Genomic DNA, 20,042 nt, shown 5'->3' with positions numbered 1-20,042 from the left:
CTCCTGTGAGAAGATTTATTTCTCTCACGTATCCCAGCAAATCCAGTAAAAGCTCTGGCTTTCCTGAAGTGTGTTTCAGACCTGGAGTCTTCAGGGGTAATCATGCCAGTTCCTTTTCAGGAACAAGGTTTGGGGTTTTTTCAAGTCTATTCATTGTCCCAAAGAAGGAAAATTTATTCAGACTAGTTCTGGATCTGAAAATTTTGAATCGTTATGTAAGAGTACCAACTTTCAAGATGGTCACTATAAGGACTATTCTGCCTTTTGTTCAGCAAGGACATTATATGTCCACAATAGACTTGCAGGATACCTTCATATTCCGATTCATCCAGAACATTATCGGTTTCTGAGATTCTCTTTTCTAGACAAGCATTACCAATTTGTTGCTCTTCCATTTGGCCTAGCAACAGCTCCAAGAATCTTTTCAAAGGTTCTAGGTGCCCTACTCTCTGTAATCAGAGAACAGGGTATTGCGGTGTTTCCTTATTTGGACAATATCTTGGTACTAACTTAGTCTTTACGTTCTGCAGAATCTCACATGAAATCAACTAGTGTTGTTTCTTCGGTAACATGGTTGGAGGATCAATTTACCAAAAAGTTTCTTGATTCCTCAGACAAGGGTCACCTTTTTAGGCTTCCAGATAGATTCAGTGTCCATGACTCTGTCTCTTGCAAACAAGAGACGTTTAAAATTGGTTGCAGCCTGCCGGCACCTTCAGTCTCAGTCATTCCCTTCAGTGGCTATGTGCATGGAAGTTTTAGGTCTCATGACTGCAGTATCGGACACAATCCCCTTTGCTCGATTTCACATGAGACCTCTACAGCTTTGTAGCTGAACCAATGGTGCAGGGATTATACAAAGATATCACAATTAATATCTTTAAATCCCAATGTACGTCACTCTCTGACGTGGTGGATAGATCACCATCGTTTAGTTCAAGGGGCTTCTTTTGTTCGGCCAACCTGGACTGTGATCACAACAGATGCGAGTCTTTCAGGTTGGTGAGCTGTTTTGGGATCTCTGACAGCACAAGGGGTTTGGAAATCTCAAGAGGCGAGATTATCAATAAATATTTTAGAACTCTATGCATTTCTCAGAGCTCTTCAGTTTTGGCCTCTGTTAAAGAGAGAACCATTCATTTGTTTTCAGACAGACAATATCACAACAGTGGCATATGTCAATCATCAGTCCCCAAGCTATGAAAGAAGTATCTCGGATATTTGCTTGGGCAGAATCCAGCTCCTGTCTAATCTCTGCGGTGCATATCCCTGGTGTAGACAATTGGGAGGCGGATTATCTCAGCCATCAGACTTTACATCCAGGGGAGTGGTCTCTCCATCCAGATGTGTTTTCTCAGATTGTTCAGATGTGGGGTCTTCCAGAGATAGATTTCATGGCCTCTCATCTAAACAAGAAACTTCCCAGATACCTGTCCAGGTCCAGGGATGTTCAGGCGGAAGCAGTGGATGCGCTGACACTTCCTTGGTGTTATCATTCTGCTTACATTTTCCCGCCTCTAGTTCTCCTTCCAAGAGTGAGCTCCAAAATCATCATGGAACAATCGTTTGTGTTGCTGGTGGCTCCAGCATGGCCACACAGGTTTTGGTATGCAGATCTGGTTCGGATGTCCAGTTGCCAGCCTTGGCCACTTCCGTTAAGGCCGGACCTACTGTCTCAAGGTCCGTTTTTCCATCAGGATCTCAAATCATTAAATTTGAAGGTATGGAAATTGAACACTTAGTACTAAGTCATAGATGTTTCTCTGACTTAGTGATTAATACTATGTTACAAGCTCGTAAATCTGTCTCTAGAAAGATTTATTATAGAGTTTGGAAGACTTACATTTCATGGTGTTCTTCTCATAAATTCTCTTGGCATTCTTTTAGAATTCCTAGAATTTTACAGTTTCTTCAGGATGGTTTGGATAAGGGTTTTTCTGCAAGTTCCTTGAAGGGACAAATCTCTGCTCTTTCTGTTTTTATTTCACAGAAAGATTGCTATGCTTCCTGATATTCACTGTTTTTTACAGGCTTTAGTTCATATTAAGCCTGTCATTAAATCAATTTCTCCTCCTTGAAGTCTTAATTTGGTTCTGAAGGCTTTACAGGCTCCTCCATTTGAGCCTTTGGACATTAAACTACTTTCTTGGAAAGTGTTGTTCCTTTTTGGCTATCTCTTCTGCTAGAAGAGTTTCTGAGCTATCTGCTCTTTCTTGTGAGTCTCCTTTTCTGATTTTTCATCAGGATAAGGCAGTTTTGCTGACTTCTTTTCAATTTTTACCTAAGGTTGTGAATTCTAACAACATTAATAGAGAAATTGTTGTCCCTTCCTTGTGTCCTAATCCTAAGAATTCTTTGGAAAGATTCTTACATTCTTTGGATGTGGTAAGAGCTTTGAAATATTATGTGGAAGCTTCTAAAGATTTCAGGAAGACTTCCAGTCTATTTGTTTTATTTTCTGGTCCTAGGAAAGGTCAGAAGGCTTCTGCTATTTCCTTGGCTTCTTGGTTGAAACTTTTGATTCATCAAGCTTATTTGGAGTCGGGTCAGGCCCCGCCTCAGAGAATTACAGCTCATTCTACTAGATCAGTCTCCACTTCGTGGGCCTTTAAGAATTAAGCTTCAGTTGATCAGATTTGCAAAGCGGCAACTTGGTCCTCTTTGCATACATTTACTAAATTCTACCGTTTTGATGTATTTGCTTCTTCAGAAGCAGTTTTTGGTAGAAACGTTCTTCGGGCAGCTGTTTCAGTTTGATTCTTCTGCTTTTGATTTAAGTTTTTTTCTTTCATTTATGAGAATAAATGTATTTTTTTGGGTTGTGGATTAATTTTTTCAGCGGAAAATGGCTGTTTTTATTTTTATCCCTCCCTCTCTAGTGACTCTTGCGTGGAGTTCCACATCTTGGGTATTGCTATCCCATACGTCACTAGCTCATGGACTCTTGCCAATTACATGAAAGAAAACATAATATATGTAAGAACTTACCTGATAAATTCATTTCTTTCATATTGGCAAGAGTCCATGAGGCCCACCCTTTTTATGGTGGTTATGATTTTTTGTATAAAGCACAATTATTTCCAAATTTCTTTTGTTGATGCTTTCTACTCCTTCTTTATCACCCCACTGCTTGGATGTTCGTTTAACTGAATTGTGGGTGTGGTGAGGGGTGTATTTATAGGCATTTTGAGGTTTGGGAAACTTTGCCCCTCCTGGTAGGATTGTATATCCCATACGTCACTAGCTCATGGACTCTTGCCAATATGAAATAAATTATCAGGTAAGTTCTTACATAAATGATGTTTTTTAGCTTGAGAACAGTGTGTTTTGCTTAGGTGCGTTCGCTGCTTTTAGGTTTGTGAAGGCGATGGATACATTACACAAGGCCTCGTGATTTAATATTGTATAAAACGATTACATGAAATATTGAAATTAAAATATGCAGTGAGAAGTTTGTTTAATCGCAATAAAAATTCTAACAAAATTGTTCTGAGAAAATCGTATTTGAAATTGTGCAGGAAACAATCACTTTACACAGTGAATGGAATGTACACTGAGCGCCAACTATATAAGACCCTTAGCTCTAATATATTGACCCCTAGCGGTCAAAAATGTATGGAGAATCAGTAGAAATGATATCAAAGCGCCAAACAACACTGGCAGGGTCAGGATGGTATACTTTGAATGTTAAGTATAAATTGTAAAACAATGTGACATTTTTAAGACACTTTATTATAATAAACAATTTAAAACAATATAAGAATATAAAACAATGTTGGTTTAAAACATGTTACATTTAAAACAAATAATCAAGGATCCGAGATTTTACAAAGGATGACAAAAAATACCAAAAACACTTGAATATTACTCAAATATAAAAACATATGTTTACTAAACTAGAGGCAATCATAAGGTACTATACACCGAAAGCAGAGTAATATGATCTGTATTGTATTGGTCAGCAAAGTTTCCCTTTATAGCAAGCTTCATTTCATTGTGTCGGAGACATCTCTCTATTAGCAGGGCCAGCCCCCTTTTTAACCAAAAAAAAACAAAAAACTTTATGTAAAGTTGTAGAAATGATAAACAATACAAACAGTAATTTGCTTTTTGTGTAGACGAATCTGATGCTGAGGTGGTATCTTCAGCCGGAGATCAGCCCGTAATGAGTCATCTGGAAGCTCCGCAGCAGGAAATCTATAACTGTATCAGCTCAGGTGGGTGTACCTGGAAGTCACAGAGCAGGGTGGTGGTAGTCCCAGGGTTAAGGAGCAGGGGACAGAGGGTTTGAGGAAAGGTTGTCACAGGGCTGAGGGGCGGTGGTCTTAGGGCTAAGAAGCAGCAGTCACAGGGCTGTTGGGTGGTCACATGAGGGGTAGAGGTCTATAAAGTTCAAGAACCATGACAGTCATTGAAACAAGATAACAGATGAGAAGGAATAGGCAAACAGATGATCCAATGAACAGTTCTGAGGGTTAGCAACCAGGTCATCAGACCAAGATAGGTAGCATAGCAGATAAGGGAGTTGAGATAACAAGTCAGATTCAAACCAGGGTAGACAAAACCGAGATAGGAACATGAGGAACTACTAAATAACTAAGCATAGAATAGCACACTCACAGGCGTTTTAAATCTTAATGTACAGCTTTTGGCACAGTTTCTGCCGCTGACCTGATTTAGATGACAGCATTACAGCTAGTGATATCCTTTGCTCAGGTCACGCACCATGATTAGTGTCATCGTGAAAACACTCACTTTAGTACACCCTACAGGATTTCCCCCAGATAGAGGGGTTGATGTACTGGTTGGGGTGCACTAACCCTGGACCTCTTCATAATATGCCTTAAAACGCTTTAGGACCTGTCACAAGGTTGTGTGGTTGTGGCTACAGAACTGAGGGCCAGCTGCAACAGCTCCAAAGAAGGGCTTCTAATTTTTTTATTTTTTGTGTGTAGATGGATCTGTTGTTGAAGTCTTATTAAATACTGAACAAACCGTAGATTTGACTGTAGAACATCGTCTGGAAGCTCTGAAGGAGGAAATCCATGACCATACCAGCTCAGGTGAGTGCACGTGTGACAAATATGAGGGACAACAGTCCAATAGGTGGTGGTCACATGGCTGAAGGGCAGCAGTCACATAGTTGAGAAGCAGGGGTGGAAGTCACAGAGCTGATGGAACTTGACCACAGCTATAAGGGTGCTTTGCAGTATCTTTTCACCTTTAGTGAGGCCAATTAAAGGGACATGAAATCCAAAAAATCTTTTTCATGATTTAGATAGAGAATACAATTTTAAACAACTTTGCAATTTACTTCTATTATTTAATTTGCTTCTTTCTCTTGTTATCCCTTGCTGAAATGTTTATCTAGGCAAGTTCATGTGCAGCAGAGAACCTAGGTTCTATCTGTTTATTGGTCGATGCATATATAAACTGATTGTGATTGGCTCACCCATGTGTTCAGTTAGAAACCAGTAGTGCACGGCTGCTCCTTCAACAAATGATACCAAGAGAATAAAACAGATTAGATAATAGAAGTAAATTAGAAAGTTGTTTAAAATTGTATTCTCTATCTGAATCATGAAAGAAAAATTTGGGGTTTCATGTCCATTTAAGGTAAGATATGTAGCATGGTTATGTTTGTGATGTTGGTTGTGTGTACACACAATTACAGGAAATGGTGGCAAGTCAGAAAATGTTATCTCTTAAAAAATGTATTTGGCAGGTGATGTCAATGTTGCTCATCAAACCAAAGATTTGGAGCAGAAACACTGTGAAGATATCAGCACAGGTGAGTCTAGATGTTTCATTTATATAACCAAAGTTGGCTTTTTTTATATATTTTTGAATCCATTCAGTTATTTTGTGAGGATCATATAGAAGCTTAGGCTGCGTACCAATGATATGATATGCCTCTAAACTTATGGTGGAACTCTTCAGTAGGAACGGGTCCCTACTCCTGAACATCAGAGCAGGAAGTTTATTTATACTTTTGCAGTATGAGAGCTACACTGTACCTTATGTTTTATGAATAAAGTGGATTTCCCCAGGATACTTCTTTGGAACCTTCTCATTTTGTTGTAGAGCCTGACTAAGCTGTGACTCCCAGGTGTGAACTATAGGAGCTGTCTACTAGATTAGTCCTGAAGATAACCATAGGTTCTTAATGGGATCATTGTTTACTTTAAGTACCATATCTCCTATTAGCACTTCTCTAAAAACCCTATCACCCCCTGTATACAGCTTTATGCTCCATATCTGAGATGAGTCCCAGCTGATCATCTGTCAAGTGTAAGAACCTCCCGATTTTTCTAATGTTATTTCATCTTTATACACCCAGCACCTACTGTCCTTACCTACGGTTAATATCTCTTCCAATGACCAGTTGCAGAATATAAAATGTGTGGAAGATTTCTCCTTTATGAATTGTAAGGCTTTATTTTAAGAGAGGGGGGGTGTCAGTTAGCACTTAGCAGTATTCTACACCTTCACCTAGAAGTGAATGGGTTACCTGACGAGATATCTCGGGAACGGAAATCAGACACACCACAAGTAAAATCTAATTACTGTTCTGTTTATTAAAAAGCGCAACATACTTTTATAGAAAATGGTTACAGTATATGGGGTTAAACAATGACGTATCATAAATCACATCATTTTACACAACGTGAGTTAGAACAAAGGGGCACAGTAAAATAAGACAAAGAATTATACCAAGAAACTAACAGTTTTAGATAACAGTGTATCCTTGCGCATCGCCCAGGACATTACAAGGCCATTTTTGAGATACAAGTATTTCTAACACTGTTCTAAGCATCTTCACAGCACAATAAACTACATTATAATGAAATATAATAAACATATCTTAAAATGGTGGTTACACAAAATGGCGTCAGTAATGCTAAATATATTCTAACAGGTATTTCTTTCATGTAATTGGCAAGAGTCCATGAGCTAGTGACGTAAGGGATATACAATCCTACCAGGAGGGGCAAAGTTTCCAAAACCTCAAAATGCCTATAAATACACCCCTCACCACACCCACAATTCAGTTTTACAAACTTTGCCTACTTTGGAGGTGGTGAAGTAAGTTTGTGCTAAGATTTCTACGTTGATATGCGCTTCTCAGCTTTTTTGATGCCCGATTTCTCTCAGAGTACAGTGAATGTCAGAGGGATGTGAAGGGAGTATCACCTATTGAATGCAATGGTTTTCCTAACAGGGATCTATTTCATAGGTTCTCTGTTATTGGTCGTAGAGATTCATCTCCTACCTCCCTTTTCAGATCGACGATATACTCTCATATTCCATTACCTCTACTGATAGCAAAACCAGTACTGAAACGGTTATCTGCTTTATGTGGATGGGTGTCTTTCAGTAAGTATGTTTTCATTTACTTAAGACACTCTCAGCTATGGTTTGGCACTTTATATAAAGTTCTAAATATATGTTGTACTTATATTTGCCATGATTCAGGTTTCAGTATATTTCCTTTTTGCAGACTGTCAGTTTCATATCTGGGAAATGCATTTTTAAGAAAAGATTATTTCTTACCTGGGGTTTAGTCTTTTTCAAATTTACTCTTTTTCTAAATTGCAGGCTGTATTAGGCTTGTGAGGGCGCAAAATGCCAAAATTTATTGCGTCATTCTTGGCGCAAGATTTTTTTGGCTCTCAAGTTACGTTCGTTGACGCAAATTCGTCCTTTCCGGCATATTAGTTGGTGCCGAGTCCTTCACGAGGTTGCGTCATCTAAGACGCTAGTGTTTAGTTTAGCGCCAAAAATGTTTTTTCTGTTTGTGGTGCGTCATACTTGGCGCCAAACATTTTCATTATTTAAGACCCTATTCCTTTTGCCTCTGGCCTTTTTTGCTATGTCAGAGGTCTACGCTGTTTGCATTTTTTCCTATTCCTGAAACTGTCATATTAGGAAATTGATAATTTCTTCTACAAGATACGACGAGTCCACGGATTTCATCCTTACTTGTGGGATATTATCCTCCTGCTAACAGGAAGTGGCAAAGAGCACCACAGCAGAGCTGTATATATAGCTCCTCCCTTCCCTCCACCCCCAATCATTCGACCGAAGGTTTAGGAAGTCATTCTCTTTGCCTGTGTTAGTACTAGGAAGAGGTAAAGCGAGGTGTTAGTTTTAGTTTCTTCAATCAAGAAGTTTTTTATTTTAAATGGTACCGCTGTGTACTATTTTCCTCAGGGTGATATGGAAGAAGATTTCTGCCCTGAGGTTGATGATCTTAGCAGATGTAATTAAGATCCATGTTGGTTCCCACAGAGCTTCTGAAGGTAATACAAGAGAACGTGTGGAGAACGGTTTCATGCTACAAGCAGCATTGAGGTATGTGCAGCCCTTTATTTCTGAGGAGACTTGGTATATCAGAACTGGCTGACATTTTTTCCCTGCAAGGGAAGGGGTAAGGGGTGTTACTGAGAAACCTATGCTTATTTTATTTTATTGACATATTGGGCTAAGCATTTATAATGGGCTTAAGAAGCAATATAAAGGGACACTGGGAGAGGCAGCTTAACGTTTTTTTATTTCAAATAAACAGTATGGCTGTATTTTGTATGTGCTCCTCCCTGGAGTGTACCGAAAGGGCCTTACATTGTAAAAAGCATATTTTAGGTAAAGAAAGTGTGGCTAAGGATGATTCTCAATCTGAAGAGAGCCAGGATATGCCATCCAAATCTCCCCAAGCGTCCCAACCTTTAACGCCCACACAAGCGACGCCAAGTACCTCTAGTGCATCTAATTCTTTTACTCTGCAGGAGATGGCTGCAGTTATGTCAACTACCCTTACAGAGGTATTATCTAAATTACCAGTGTTGCAGGGTAAACGCAGTAGGTCAGGTATTAATGTGAATACTGAATCCTCTGATGCTTTATTGGCTATTTCCGATGTACCCTCACAGTGCTCTGAGTTGGGGGTCAGGGAATTGCTGTCTGAGGGAGATATTTCAGACTCGGGAAATGATTCGGACGTGATGTCCTTTAAATTTAAGCTTGAACACCTCCGCCTGTTACTTCGGGAGGTTTTAGCGACTCTGGATGATTGTGACCCTATTGTGATACCACCAGAGAAATTGTGTAAGATGGACAAATATCTAGAGGTACCTACTTACACTGTTTTTCCGGTTCCTAAAAGAATTTCGAAAATTGTAAAAAAAGAATGGGATAGACTAAGCATACCGTTCTCTCCCCCTCCTAATTTTAAGAAAATGTTTCCCATATCAGGCACCATTCGGGACTCTTGGCAAATGGTCCCTAAGGTGGAGGGAGCTATATCTACTCTGGCTAAGCGCACAACTATACCTATTGAGGACAGTTGTGCTTTCAAAGACCCTATGGATAAAAAGTTAGAGGGTCTTCTAAAGAAATTATTTATTCATCAGGGTTTTCTTTTACAACCTACGGCTTGCATTGTTCCAGTTACTACTGCAGCAGATTTTTGGTTTGATGCTCTAGAAGAGTCTCTGAAGGTTGAGACTCCATTAGATGACATTTTGGATAGAATTAAGACTCTCAAGCTAGCTAATTCTTTTATTACTGATGCCGCTTTTCAAATTGCTAAATTAGCGGCGAAAAATGCAGGATTTGCCATTTTAGCGCGTAGAGCGTTATGGCTCAAATCTTGGTCTGATGATGTGTCATCAGAATCTAAGCTTTTAGCTATTCCTTTGAAGGGTAAGACCCTATTCGGGCCTGAATTGAAGGAAATTATTTCTGACATTACTGGAGGTAAAGGCCATGCCCTACCTCAGGATAAGTCGGTTAAGATGAGGGGTAAACAAATAAATAATTTTCGTTCCTTTCAAAACTTAAAGGGAGGACCCTCTGCTTCCTCTTCCTCCACAAAACAGGAAGGGAATTTTGCTCAATCCAAGTCAGTCTGGAGACCCAACTAGGCTTGGAATAAAGGTAAACAATCCAAGAAGCCCGCTGCTGCTTCAAAGACAGCATGAAGGGGCGGCCCCCGATCCGGGACCAGATCTAGTAGGGGGCAGACTTTCTTTCTTTGCTCAGGCTTGTGCAAGAGATGTTCAGGACTCCTGGGCACTGGAAATCGTGACCCACGGGTATCAACTGGAATTCAAGGATTTTCTCCCAAGAGGGAGGTTTCATCTTTCACGATTATCTGTAGACCAGATAAAAAGAGAGGCGTTCTTACACTGTGTAGAAGACCTCTATACCATGGGAGTAATTTGTCCCATTCCAAAACCGGAACAGGGACAGGGGTATTACTCAAATCTTTTTGTGGTTCCCAAAAATAGAAGGAACTTTCAGACCCATTTTAGATCTCAAGTGTCTAAACAAGTCCCATCGTTGAAGATGGAGACTATACGAACAATCTTACCAATGATCCAGGAGGGTCAATATACAGGGAGTGCAGAATTATTAGGCAAGTTGTATTTTTGAGGATTAATTTTATTATTGAACAACCATGTTCTCAATGAACCCAAAAAACTCATTAATATCAAAGCTGAATAGTTTTGGAAGTAGTTTTTAGTTTGTTTTTAGTTATAGCTATTTTAGGGGGATATCTGTGTGTGCAGGTGACTATTACTGTGCATAATTATTAGGCAACTTAACAAAAAACAAATATATACCCATTTCAATTATTTATTTTTACCAGCGAAACCAATATAACATCTCAACATTCACAAATATACATTTCTGACATTCAAAAACAAAACAAAAACAAATCAGTGACCAATATAGCCACCTTTCTTTGCAAGGACACTCAAAAGCCTGCCATCCATGGATTCTGTCAGTGTTTTGATCTGTTCACCATCAACATTGCGTGCAGCAGCAACCACAGCCTCCCAGACACTGTTCAGAGAGGTGTACTGTTTTCCCTCCTTGTAAATCTCACATTTGATGATGGACCACAGGTTCTCAATGGGGTTCAGATCAGGTGAACAAGGAGGCCATGTCATTAGATTTTCTTCTTTTGTACCCTTTCTTGCCAGCCACGCTGTGGAGTACTTGGACGCGTGTGATGGAGCATTGTCCTGCATGAAAATCATGTTTTTCTTGAAGGATGCAGACTTCTTCCTGTACCACTGCTTGAAGAAGGTGTCTTCCAGAAACTGGCAGTAGGACTGGGAGTTGAGCTTGACTCCATCCTCAACCCGAAAAGGCCCCACAAGCTCATCTTTGATGATACCAGCCCAAACCAGTACTCCACCTCCACCTTGCTGGCGTCTGAGTCGGACTGGAGCTCTCTGCCCTTTACCAATCCAGCCACGGGCCCATCCATCTGGCCCATCAAGACTCACTCTCATTTCATCAGTCCATAAAACCTTAGAAAAATCAGTCTTGAGATATTTCTTGGCCCAGTCTTGACGTTTCAGCTTGTGTGTCTTGTTCAGTGGTGGTCGTCTTTCAGCCTTTCTTACCTTGGCCATGTCTGTGAGTATTGCACACCTTGTGCTTTTGGGCACTCAGTGATGTTGCAGCTCTGAAATATGGCCAAACTGGTGGCAAGTGGCATCTTGGCAGCTTCACGCTTGACTTTTCTCAGTTCATGGGCAGTTATTTTGCGCCTTGGTTTTTCCACACGCTTCTTGCAACCCTGTTGACTATTTTGAATGAAACGCTTGATTGTTCGATGATCACGCTTCAGAAGCTTTGCAATTTTAAGAGTGCTGCATCCCTCTGCAAGATATCTCACTATTTTTGACTTTTCTGAGCCTGTCAAGTCCTTCTTTTGACCCATTTTGCCAAAGGAAAGGAAGTTGCCTAATAATTATGCACACCTGATATAGGGTGTTGATGTCATTAGACCACACCCCTTCTCATTACAGAGATGCACATCACCTAATATGCTTAATTGGTAGTAGGCTTTCGAGCCTATACAGCTTGGAGTAAGTCAACATGCATAAAGAGGATGATGTGGTCAAAATACTCATTTTCCTAATAATTCTGCACTCCCTGTATGACTACTGTGGACTTGAAGGATGCATACCTTCATATCCCTATGCACAAGGATCATCATCAGTTCCTAAGGTTTGCCTTCCTGGACAAACATTTTCAGTTTGTGGCTCTTCCCTTTGGGTTGGCCACAGCACCCAGGATCTTCACAAAGATTCTAGGGTCCCTTCTCAGACCGCGGGGCATAGTAGTGGCGCCTTATCTGGACGATATTCTGATCCAGACGTCAACTTATCAGCTGAACAAAATCTCACACGGACACAGTGTTGTCTTTCCTGAGAACTCACGGTTGGAAGGTGAACATAGAAAAGAGTTCACTAGTTCCACAGACAAGGGTTCCCTTCTTGGGAACTCTGATAGACTCGGTAGACATGAAAATATTTCTGACGGAGGTCAGAAAATCAAAGATTCTAAATACTTGCCGAGCGCTTCAGTCCATTCCTTGGCCATCAGTAGCTCAGTGTATGGAGGTCATTGTATTAATGGTAGCGGCAATGGACATCATTCCGTTTGCTCGGTTTCATCTCAGACCACTGCAGCTGTGCATGCTCGGACAGTGGAATGGGGACTATGCAAATTTATCTCCTCAGATAAATCTGGATCAGGAGACTAGAGACTCTCTTCTTTGGTGGTTGTCGCCGGATCATCTGTCCCAGGGGACTTGTTTCCGCAGACCCTCGTGGGTGAACGTGACAACGGACGCCAGTCTATTGGGCTGGGGTGCAGTCTGGAATTCCCTGAAGGCTCAGGGTGTTTGGACTCAGGTAGAGTCTCTACTTCCAATCAATATTCTGGAACTGAGAGCAATATTCAATGCGCTTCAGGTGTGGCCTCAGTTGGCTTCGGCAAAATTCATCAGATTCCAGTCGGACAATATCACGACTGTGGCATATATCAATCATCAAGGGGGAACAAGGAGTTCCTTAGCGATGATAGAAGTATTAAAGATAATTCGATGGGCGGAGGCCCACTCTTGCTATATATCAGCTATCTACATCCCAAGAGTAAAGAACTGGGAAGCGGATTTTTTAAGTCGTCAGACTTTTCATCCAGGGGAGTGGGAACTCCACCCAGAGGTGTTTGCATCATTGATTCTCCAATGGGGCAGACCAGAATTAGATCTGATGGCATCTCGTCAGAATGCCATGCTTCCACGTTACGGATCCAGGTCGAGGGATCCTCAGGCCGAACTAATTGATGCCTTGGCAGTACCTTGGTCGTTCAGCCTAGCTTATGTGTTTCCACCATTTCCCTCTCCTTCCACGCGTGATTGCTCGGATCAAACAAGGGAGAGCTTCAGTAATCCTGATAGTGCCTGCGTGGCCACGCAGGACTTGGTATGCAAATCTAGTGGACATGTCCTCTCTGCCTCCGTGGAAACTTCCTTTGAGACAGGATCTTCTCATTCAATGTCCTTTCCAACATCCAAATCTACATTCTCTGCAGCTGACTGCTTGGAGATTGAACGCTTGATTTTATCTAAGCGGGGTTTCTCTGATTCGGTCATCAATACTTTGATATAGGCTCGTAAGCCTGTCACTAGAAAAATCTATCATAAGATATGGCGTAAATATCTTTATTGGTGTGAATCCCAGGGTTACTCATGGAGTAAAGTTAGGATTCCCAGGATTCTGTCTTTTCTCCAAGAAGGATTGGAGAAAGGGTTATCAGCAAGTTCCTTAAAGGGACAGATTTCTGCTTTGTCAATTTTGAATCACAAACATTTGGCAGATGTGCCAGATGTTCAGTCTTTTTGTCAGGCTTTATCCAGAATTAAGCCTGTATTTAGACCAGTTACTCCTCCCTGGAGTTTGAATTTAGTCCTTGGTGTTCTTCAAGGGGTTCCGTTTGAACCCATGCATTCCATAGATATTAAATTGTTATCTTGGAAAATTTTGTTTTTGGTTGCTATTTCTTCTGCTTGAAGAGTTTCGGAGCTTTCAGCCGTTCAATGTGATTCGGCTTATCTTATATTTCATTCTGATAAGGTGGTTTTGCGTACCAAACCTGGATTTCTTCCTAAGGTTGTTTCAAATAAGAATATTAATCAGGAAATTGTTGTTCCTTCCTTGTGTCCTAATCCTTCTTCCAAGAAGGAGCGTCTGTTACATAATCTGGACGTGGTCCTTGCCTTGAAGTTTTACTTGCAGGCAACCAAGGATTTCTGTCAATCATCTTCATTATTCATTGTTTATTCTGGAAAGCGTAGGGGTCAGATAGCAACGGCTACCTCTCATTCTTTTTGGCTGAGGAGTATCATCCGCCTGGCATATGAGACTGCTGGTTAGCAGCCTCCTAAAAGAATTAGGGCTCATTCTACTAGGGCTGTGGCTTCCACATGGGCCTTTAAAAACGATGCTTCTGTTGAACAGATTTGTAAGGCTGCGACTTGGTCATCCCTTCATACTTTTCCAAATTTTACAAATTTGATACTTTTGCTTCTTCTGAGGCTGTTTTTGGGAGGAAGGTTCTTCAAGCATTGGTGCCTTCCGTTTAGGTCTCTGTCTTGTCCCTCCCGTTTCATCCGTGTCCTGTAGCTTTGGTATTGTATCCCACAAGTAAGGATGAAATCCGTGGACTCGTCGTATCTTGTAGAAGAATAGGACATTTATGCTTACCTGACCTGTCATTTTAAGACAGATTATATTTTATTTTTACAACTTCAGTCACCTCTGCACCTTTTAGCTTTTCCTTTCTCTTCCTAAACCTTCGGTCGAATGATTGGGGGTGGAGGGAAGGGAGGAGCTATATATACAGCTCTGCTGTGGTGCTCTTTGCCACTTCCTGTTAGCAGGAGGATAATATCCCACAAGTAAGGATGAAATCCGTGGACTCGTCATATCGTAGAAGAAATCAATTTATCAGGTAAGCATAAATTTCCTTTTTGCTTTAAATGTTGTTTTTTCTCTTAAATTTGGAAGATGTTTCAAACTGTTCCTGTCTCAGAAAAACACTGTTGGAATCCGGCTGACTGATATCAGTTCTACCAAAGCTAAGTACATTTATTGTAATGTTATGGAGATTATATTTTCAGCTGTGGTTTGTAATAAGTTATCATGATAAACTTTTACATGCAGAGATTATGTCCATCAGTGATAATGCATTGCCTGTTGCTATTCTTTTAACATCTAATGTACAAGATATACCTGTGAATTTATAAGAATATTTTTCTGATTCTATTCAGAAGCCTTTGGCTGCCATCCCGCCTTCTAATAAATGTAAAGGTCTTTTTTAAACTTCTCATAAAGTTGATGACATTTCAAATGACCATTAACATACTGAATTATCCTTCTCTGATGAGGATCTATCTGATTCAGAAGATCCTTCATCAGATATTGACACTGACAAATCTACTTATTTATTTAAAATGGAGTACATTCATTCTTTGTTGAAGAAGTGTTGATCATATTGGATATTGAAGAGACTAGTCCTCTTGATTTTAAAGCTAGTAAACATTTACATTCTGTTTATAAACCTCCTGTGGTTATTTCAGAGGTATTTCCAGTTCCTGATGCAATTTCTGATATAATTTTTAAGGAATGGAATAGGCCTGGTACTTCTTTTATTCCTTCTTTAAGGTTTTAAAAATTGTATCCTTTGCCAGCAGTTAGATTGGAGTTTTGGGAAAAGATCCCCAAAGTTGGGGCTATCTCTACTCTTGCTACTATTCCTATGGAAAATAGTATTTCTTCTATAAGGTAGGACGAGTCCACAGATTCATCCTTTACTTGTGGGATATTATCCTCCTGCTAACAGGAAGTGGCAAAGAGCACCACAGCAGAGCTGTCTATATAGCTCCTCCCTTAGCTCCACCCCCCAGTCATTCTCTTTGCCTACTCTAAGTACTAGGAAGGGTAAAGTGAAAGAGGTGATAAAATATTAGTTTTTAATTTCTTCAAGCAAGAGTTTTTTGTTTTAAATGTACCGGTGTGTACTATTTACTCTCAGGAAGAAGATGGATGAAGACTTCTGCCTGGAGGATGATGATCTTAGCATTTGTAACTAAGATCCACTGCAGTTCCCACAGAGGCTGAGGGGTACAGGAAACTTCAGTGTGAGGAACGTTTTCATGCTATACAGCAATGAGGTATGTTCAGTCATTTTTTCTGGAGAGACTGTGTATTTCAGAAAGGCTGACAGTATCCCCATGAGGGTAAGGGTAAGCAGTAATCCTAAGAGCTATAGAAGGGCATTACTAAGCTTGAATAAGGGGCTAATTAAAAAATGGTTGACACTCAGTTTTTGAATGTTTGTGGGCAAACGTTTTGTGAACTGGGAGTGCTGTTAAACGTTTTTTCTCTTGTAAGGTGTATCCAGTCCACGGATTCATCCTTTACTTGTGGGATATTCTCCTTCCCAACAGGAAGTAGCAAAGAGAGCACACAGCAGAGCTGTCCATATAACTCCTCCTCTAGCTCCACCCCCCAGTCATTCTCTTTGCCGGCTCTAAGCAATCGGAAGGGTAAAGTGAATGTGGTGTTAGAAATGTAGTTTTTATTTTCTACAAGCAAAAGTTTATTTTAAATGGTACCGGTGTGTACTATTTACTCTCTAGCAGAAAGGAGATGAAGAGTTCTGCAGGGAGGAAGATGATTTTAGCATGTTGTAACTAAAATCCACTGCTGTTCCCACATAGGACTGAGGAGTGCAAGAAAACTTCTGTTGGGGGGAACGGTTTGCAGGTTAGGCTGCAATAAGGTATGTTCAGTCATTTATTTCTAGACAAGACTGTGATAATGCTAGAAAAGACTGATAATATCCCCATGAGGGAAGGGTAAGCTGTATTCAGAGACTAAGTATGGAATTGCAAGCTTACATAAAAGGGCTAGTTTATGCTGGTTGACACTACTTAATGGCAAACGGTTTTTATTGAAAAATTTCGTTTTTTGAGACACTTTGAAGGTTCCTTTGGGTTTCTTTCAGGGGTTGTTACCCACATGGCTTTTATTAAAACACTTAGGAGTGTTTCTTTAGGCCTCACAGCACCGGAGTAAGGTGGGAGGGGCCTAATTTTGCGCCTCAGATGCGCAGTTATATTTGACTAAAAGTTCAGGCTGTTTCACATGGAGGGTCCTGCTGCAGTTTGAGGGCCTATAAGAAGCTTTTTCCCCACAAATCTGGTTCCTAAGGGCAGGTAGGGCCACAGCGGAGCTGTGGCAAGGTGCTGAAGTTGTTTTAACCGGTTTGTTGGCTTACTGTCGATCCGGTTTGGGCATTAAGGGGTTAATCGTTTTTGAAAAGAAAAACAAGAGAGGCGCCAAACATAAAGCAGTATCGTCAGAACAATGGGCCAGGAGCCCCCCCCTGTGTGCAGGATATACTCACAAAGGCAGCGGCACACGTACTGTGCCTGTTGAAGCGGATCGGGACTGTTCAGAGTCACCCGACGGACACACACAGGAGCCGGTACACGTGATCTCTGGATATCCAATTGCAGACCACTTCACCTGTCGCGTCCGGATTAACGGTAGCTCACTGGGAATAAGTAATTTCGGTCTCAACCAGGAGAGACACTGATGTTGGATAGAAATTGCACCGGGGCAATAATTGACAGGTAGCAAGGTGACTCAAATAAAAAGGTTTATTCAGATAAAAACAATCACAGCAACGCGTTTCTCAGCAGAATTGCCGTTTCATCAGGCTGTATCAGTGACTACATAATCACACCTTTTATACCTTGCTACACCTGTCTAAATTGGCGGATATAACATGAAATTCCTGTCTGACTAATCTTTAACTATTTAAAAGCTGTTCACATTGAAATACAATGGTTAAAAATTAAAATTTAAAATCCTTACATTTCTTAACTATAATTAAAAAGATATAATCAACTGTCGATTGATACTTATTATATACATTAGAATAACATTATATTAACAATATACAAAGTAAAAGCATTGGTACATTTATAAATCTATTGGCTACCACACCACCATCAATTCATATTCACACTGATTTTTAAACATTTAATATTTATATAAGTGGTATCCACTGATGACTATGGTATAAAAATATAATTTGGGTGGTAACATGAGGGTGATCATATGAATTAACTGGTCGGTCTTGTGGATATATATAGAAGTGGTATATTTTATTGACAAATTAAAATACGGGTTAGAATTAGGTGTAAAGGGGGTCAGGAACAAACAGATGGCATTAGCACTAGAATGTGTGGCCCCATTGGTAATATATAGCAGGAAAAAGTGGTCCCAACAATATGGGAGAAGATTGAGATATGATGGAGGGACCCCAACATCAAGGGAGATAGGAATATATCACACAGGAACCCCAACAATAAGGGGAATACCTATACAATAACAATAACAAAAGGCAGAAGGAGACCCCCTGCTCAAAAGGCTGCCAAATCTATATTAAGATTCAAGCCATTTGGATGAAGAGTTCTAAGGGTATGTATCCAGTAGGTCTCCCTCTGTCTAAGTCTGGACAATCGATTATATAGATGTGATACTGGAATATGTTCAATGGGACATATACTGAAGCAATTACGATTACCATTATGATGGAGATTGCAATGTCTGGGAACACTGTGATTTTTATAGTTCTTTTTCATGTTCCTCATATGTTCGGACCATCTAATACTGAGGCGTCTACAGGTTCTACCTACGTACTGGACTAATGCTTTAGGTACATACTGTAAAAATTTCGAAAAGTTTGCTGCATTTTTCTCCAACATAGGTGTGTCCGGTCCACGGCGTCATCCTTACTTGTGGGATATTCTCCTCCCCAACAGGAAATGGCAAAGAGCCCAGCAAAGCTGGTCACATGATCCCTCCTAGGCTCCGCCTTCCCCAGTCATTCTCTTTGCCGTTGTACAGGCAACATCTCCACGGAGATGGCTTAGAGTTTTTTGGTGTTTAAATGTAGTTTTTATTCTTCAATCAAGAGTTTGTTATTTTAAAATAGTGCTGGTATGTACTATTTACTCTGAAACAGAAAAGAGATGAAGATTTCTGTTTGTAAGAGGAAAATGTTTTTAGCAACCGTTACTAAAATCGATGGCTGTTTCCACACAGGACTGTTGAGAGGAATTAACTTCAGTTGGGGGAAACAGTGAGCAGACTTTTGCTGCTTGAGGTATGACACATTTCTAACAAGACTTGGTAATGCTGGAAGCTGTCATTTTCCCTATGGGATCCGGTAAGCCATTTTTATTAAATAAGAATAAAGGGCTTCACAAGGGCTTTAAAGACTGGTAGACATTTTTCTGGGCTAAAACGATTGATTTATAAGCATTTTTAATAGTTTATAGCTTTGAGGAGTTATTTTATTCTTGGGAATTATGTTGAATAACCGGCAGGCACTGTATTGGACACCTTTTTCTCTGGGGGCCTTCTCTAATCATAGGCAGAGCCTCATTTTCGCGCCACTAATGCGCAGTTGTTTTTGGGAAGCAAGGCATGCAGATGCATGTGTGAGGAGCTCAGATACATAGAAAAAGCTTACTGAAGGCGTCATTTGGTATCGTATTCCCCTCTGGGCTTGGTTGGGTCTCAGCAAAGCAGATACCAGGGACTGTATAGGGGTTAAATATAAAAACGGCTCCGGTTCCGTTGTTTTAAGAGTTAAAGCTTTCAAATTTGGTGTGCAATACTTTTAAGGCTTTAAGACACTGTGGTGAAATTTTGGTGAATTTTGAACAATTCCTTCATACTTTTTCACATATTCAGTAATAAAGTGTGTTCAGTTTAAAATTTAAAGTGACAGTAACGGTTTTATTTTAAAACGTTTTTTGTACTTTGTTATCAAGTTTATGCCTGTTTAACATGTCTGAACTATCAGATAGACTATGTTCTGTATGTGAGGAAGCCAAGGTTCCTTCTCATTTAAATAGATGTGATGTATGTGACAAAAAATTTAGAGAAAATGATGCCCAAGATGATTCCTCAAGTGAGGGGAGTAAGCATGGTACTGCATCTTCCCCTCCTTTGTCTACGCCAGTCTTGCCCACACAGGAGGCCCCTAGTACATCTAGTGTGCCAATACTCCTTACTATGCAACAATTAACGGCTGTAATGGATAATTCTATCAAAAACATTTTAGCCAAAATGCCCACTTATCAGCGAAAGCGC

The 20,042-nt window shown here is 40.4% G+C and overlaps 1 protein-coding gene across 4 annotated transcripts in view; it reads left to right on the top strand.

The window, feature by feature from the left end:
• LOC128666745 (zinc finger protein 615) overlaps window positions 1–20,042 on the top strand; it is a 195,172-nt gene that overhangs the window by 52,856 nt on the left and 122,274 nt on the right. For all 4 annotated transcript variants that reach the window (XM_053721505.1, XM_053721504.1, XM_053721506.1 and 1 more), the window contains exons 6-8: window positions 4,119–4,217; window positions 4,956–5,063; window positions 5,726–5,791. In XM_053721505.1, the coding sequence (XP_053577480.1) occupies window positions 4,119–4,217; window positions 4,956–5,063; window positions 5,726–5,791 (273 nt within the window). The remainder of the gene's footprint in view (window positions 1–4,118; window positions 4,218–4,955; window positions 5,064–5,725; window positions 5,792–20,042) is intronic.

This window comes from Bombina bombina, chromosome 7, assembly GCF_027579735.1.
Source record: "Bombina bombina isolate aBomBom1 chromosome 7, aBomBom1.pri, whole genome shotgun sequence".
Lineage (NCBI taxonomy): Eukaryota > Metazoa > Chordata > Amphibia > Anura > Bombinatoridae > Bombina > Bombina bombina.
This window is presented reverse-complemented; position numbering and strand designations above follow the sequence as displayed.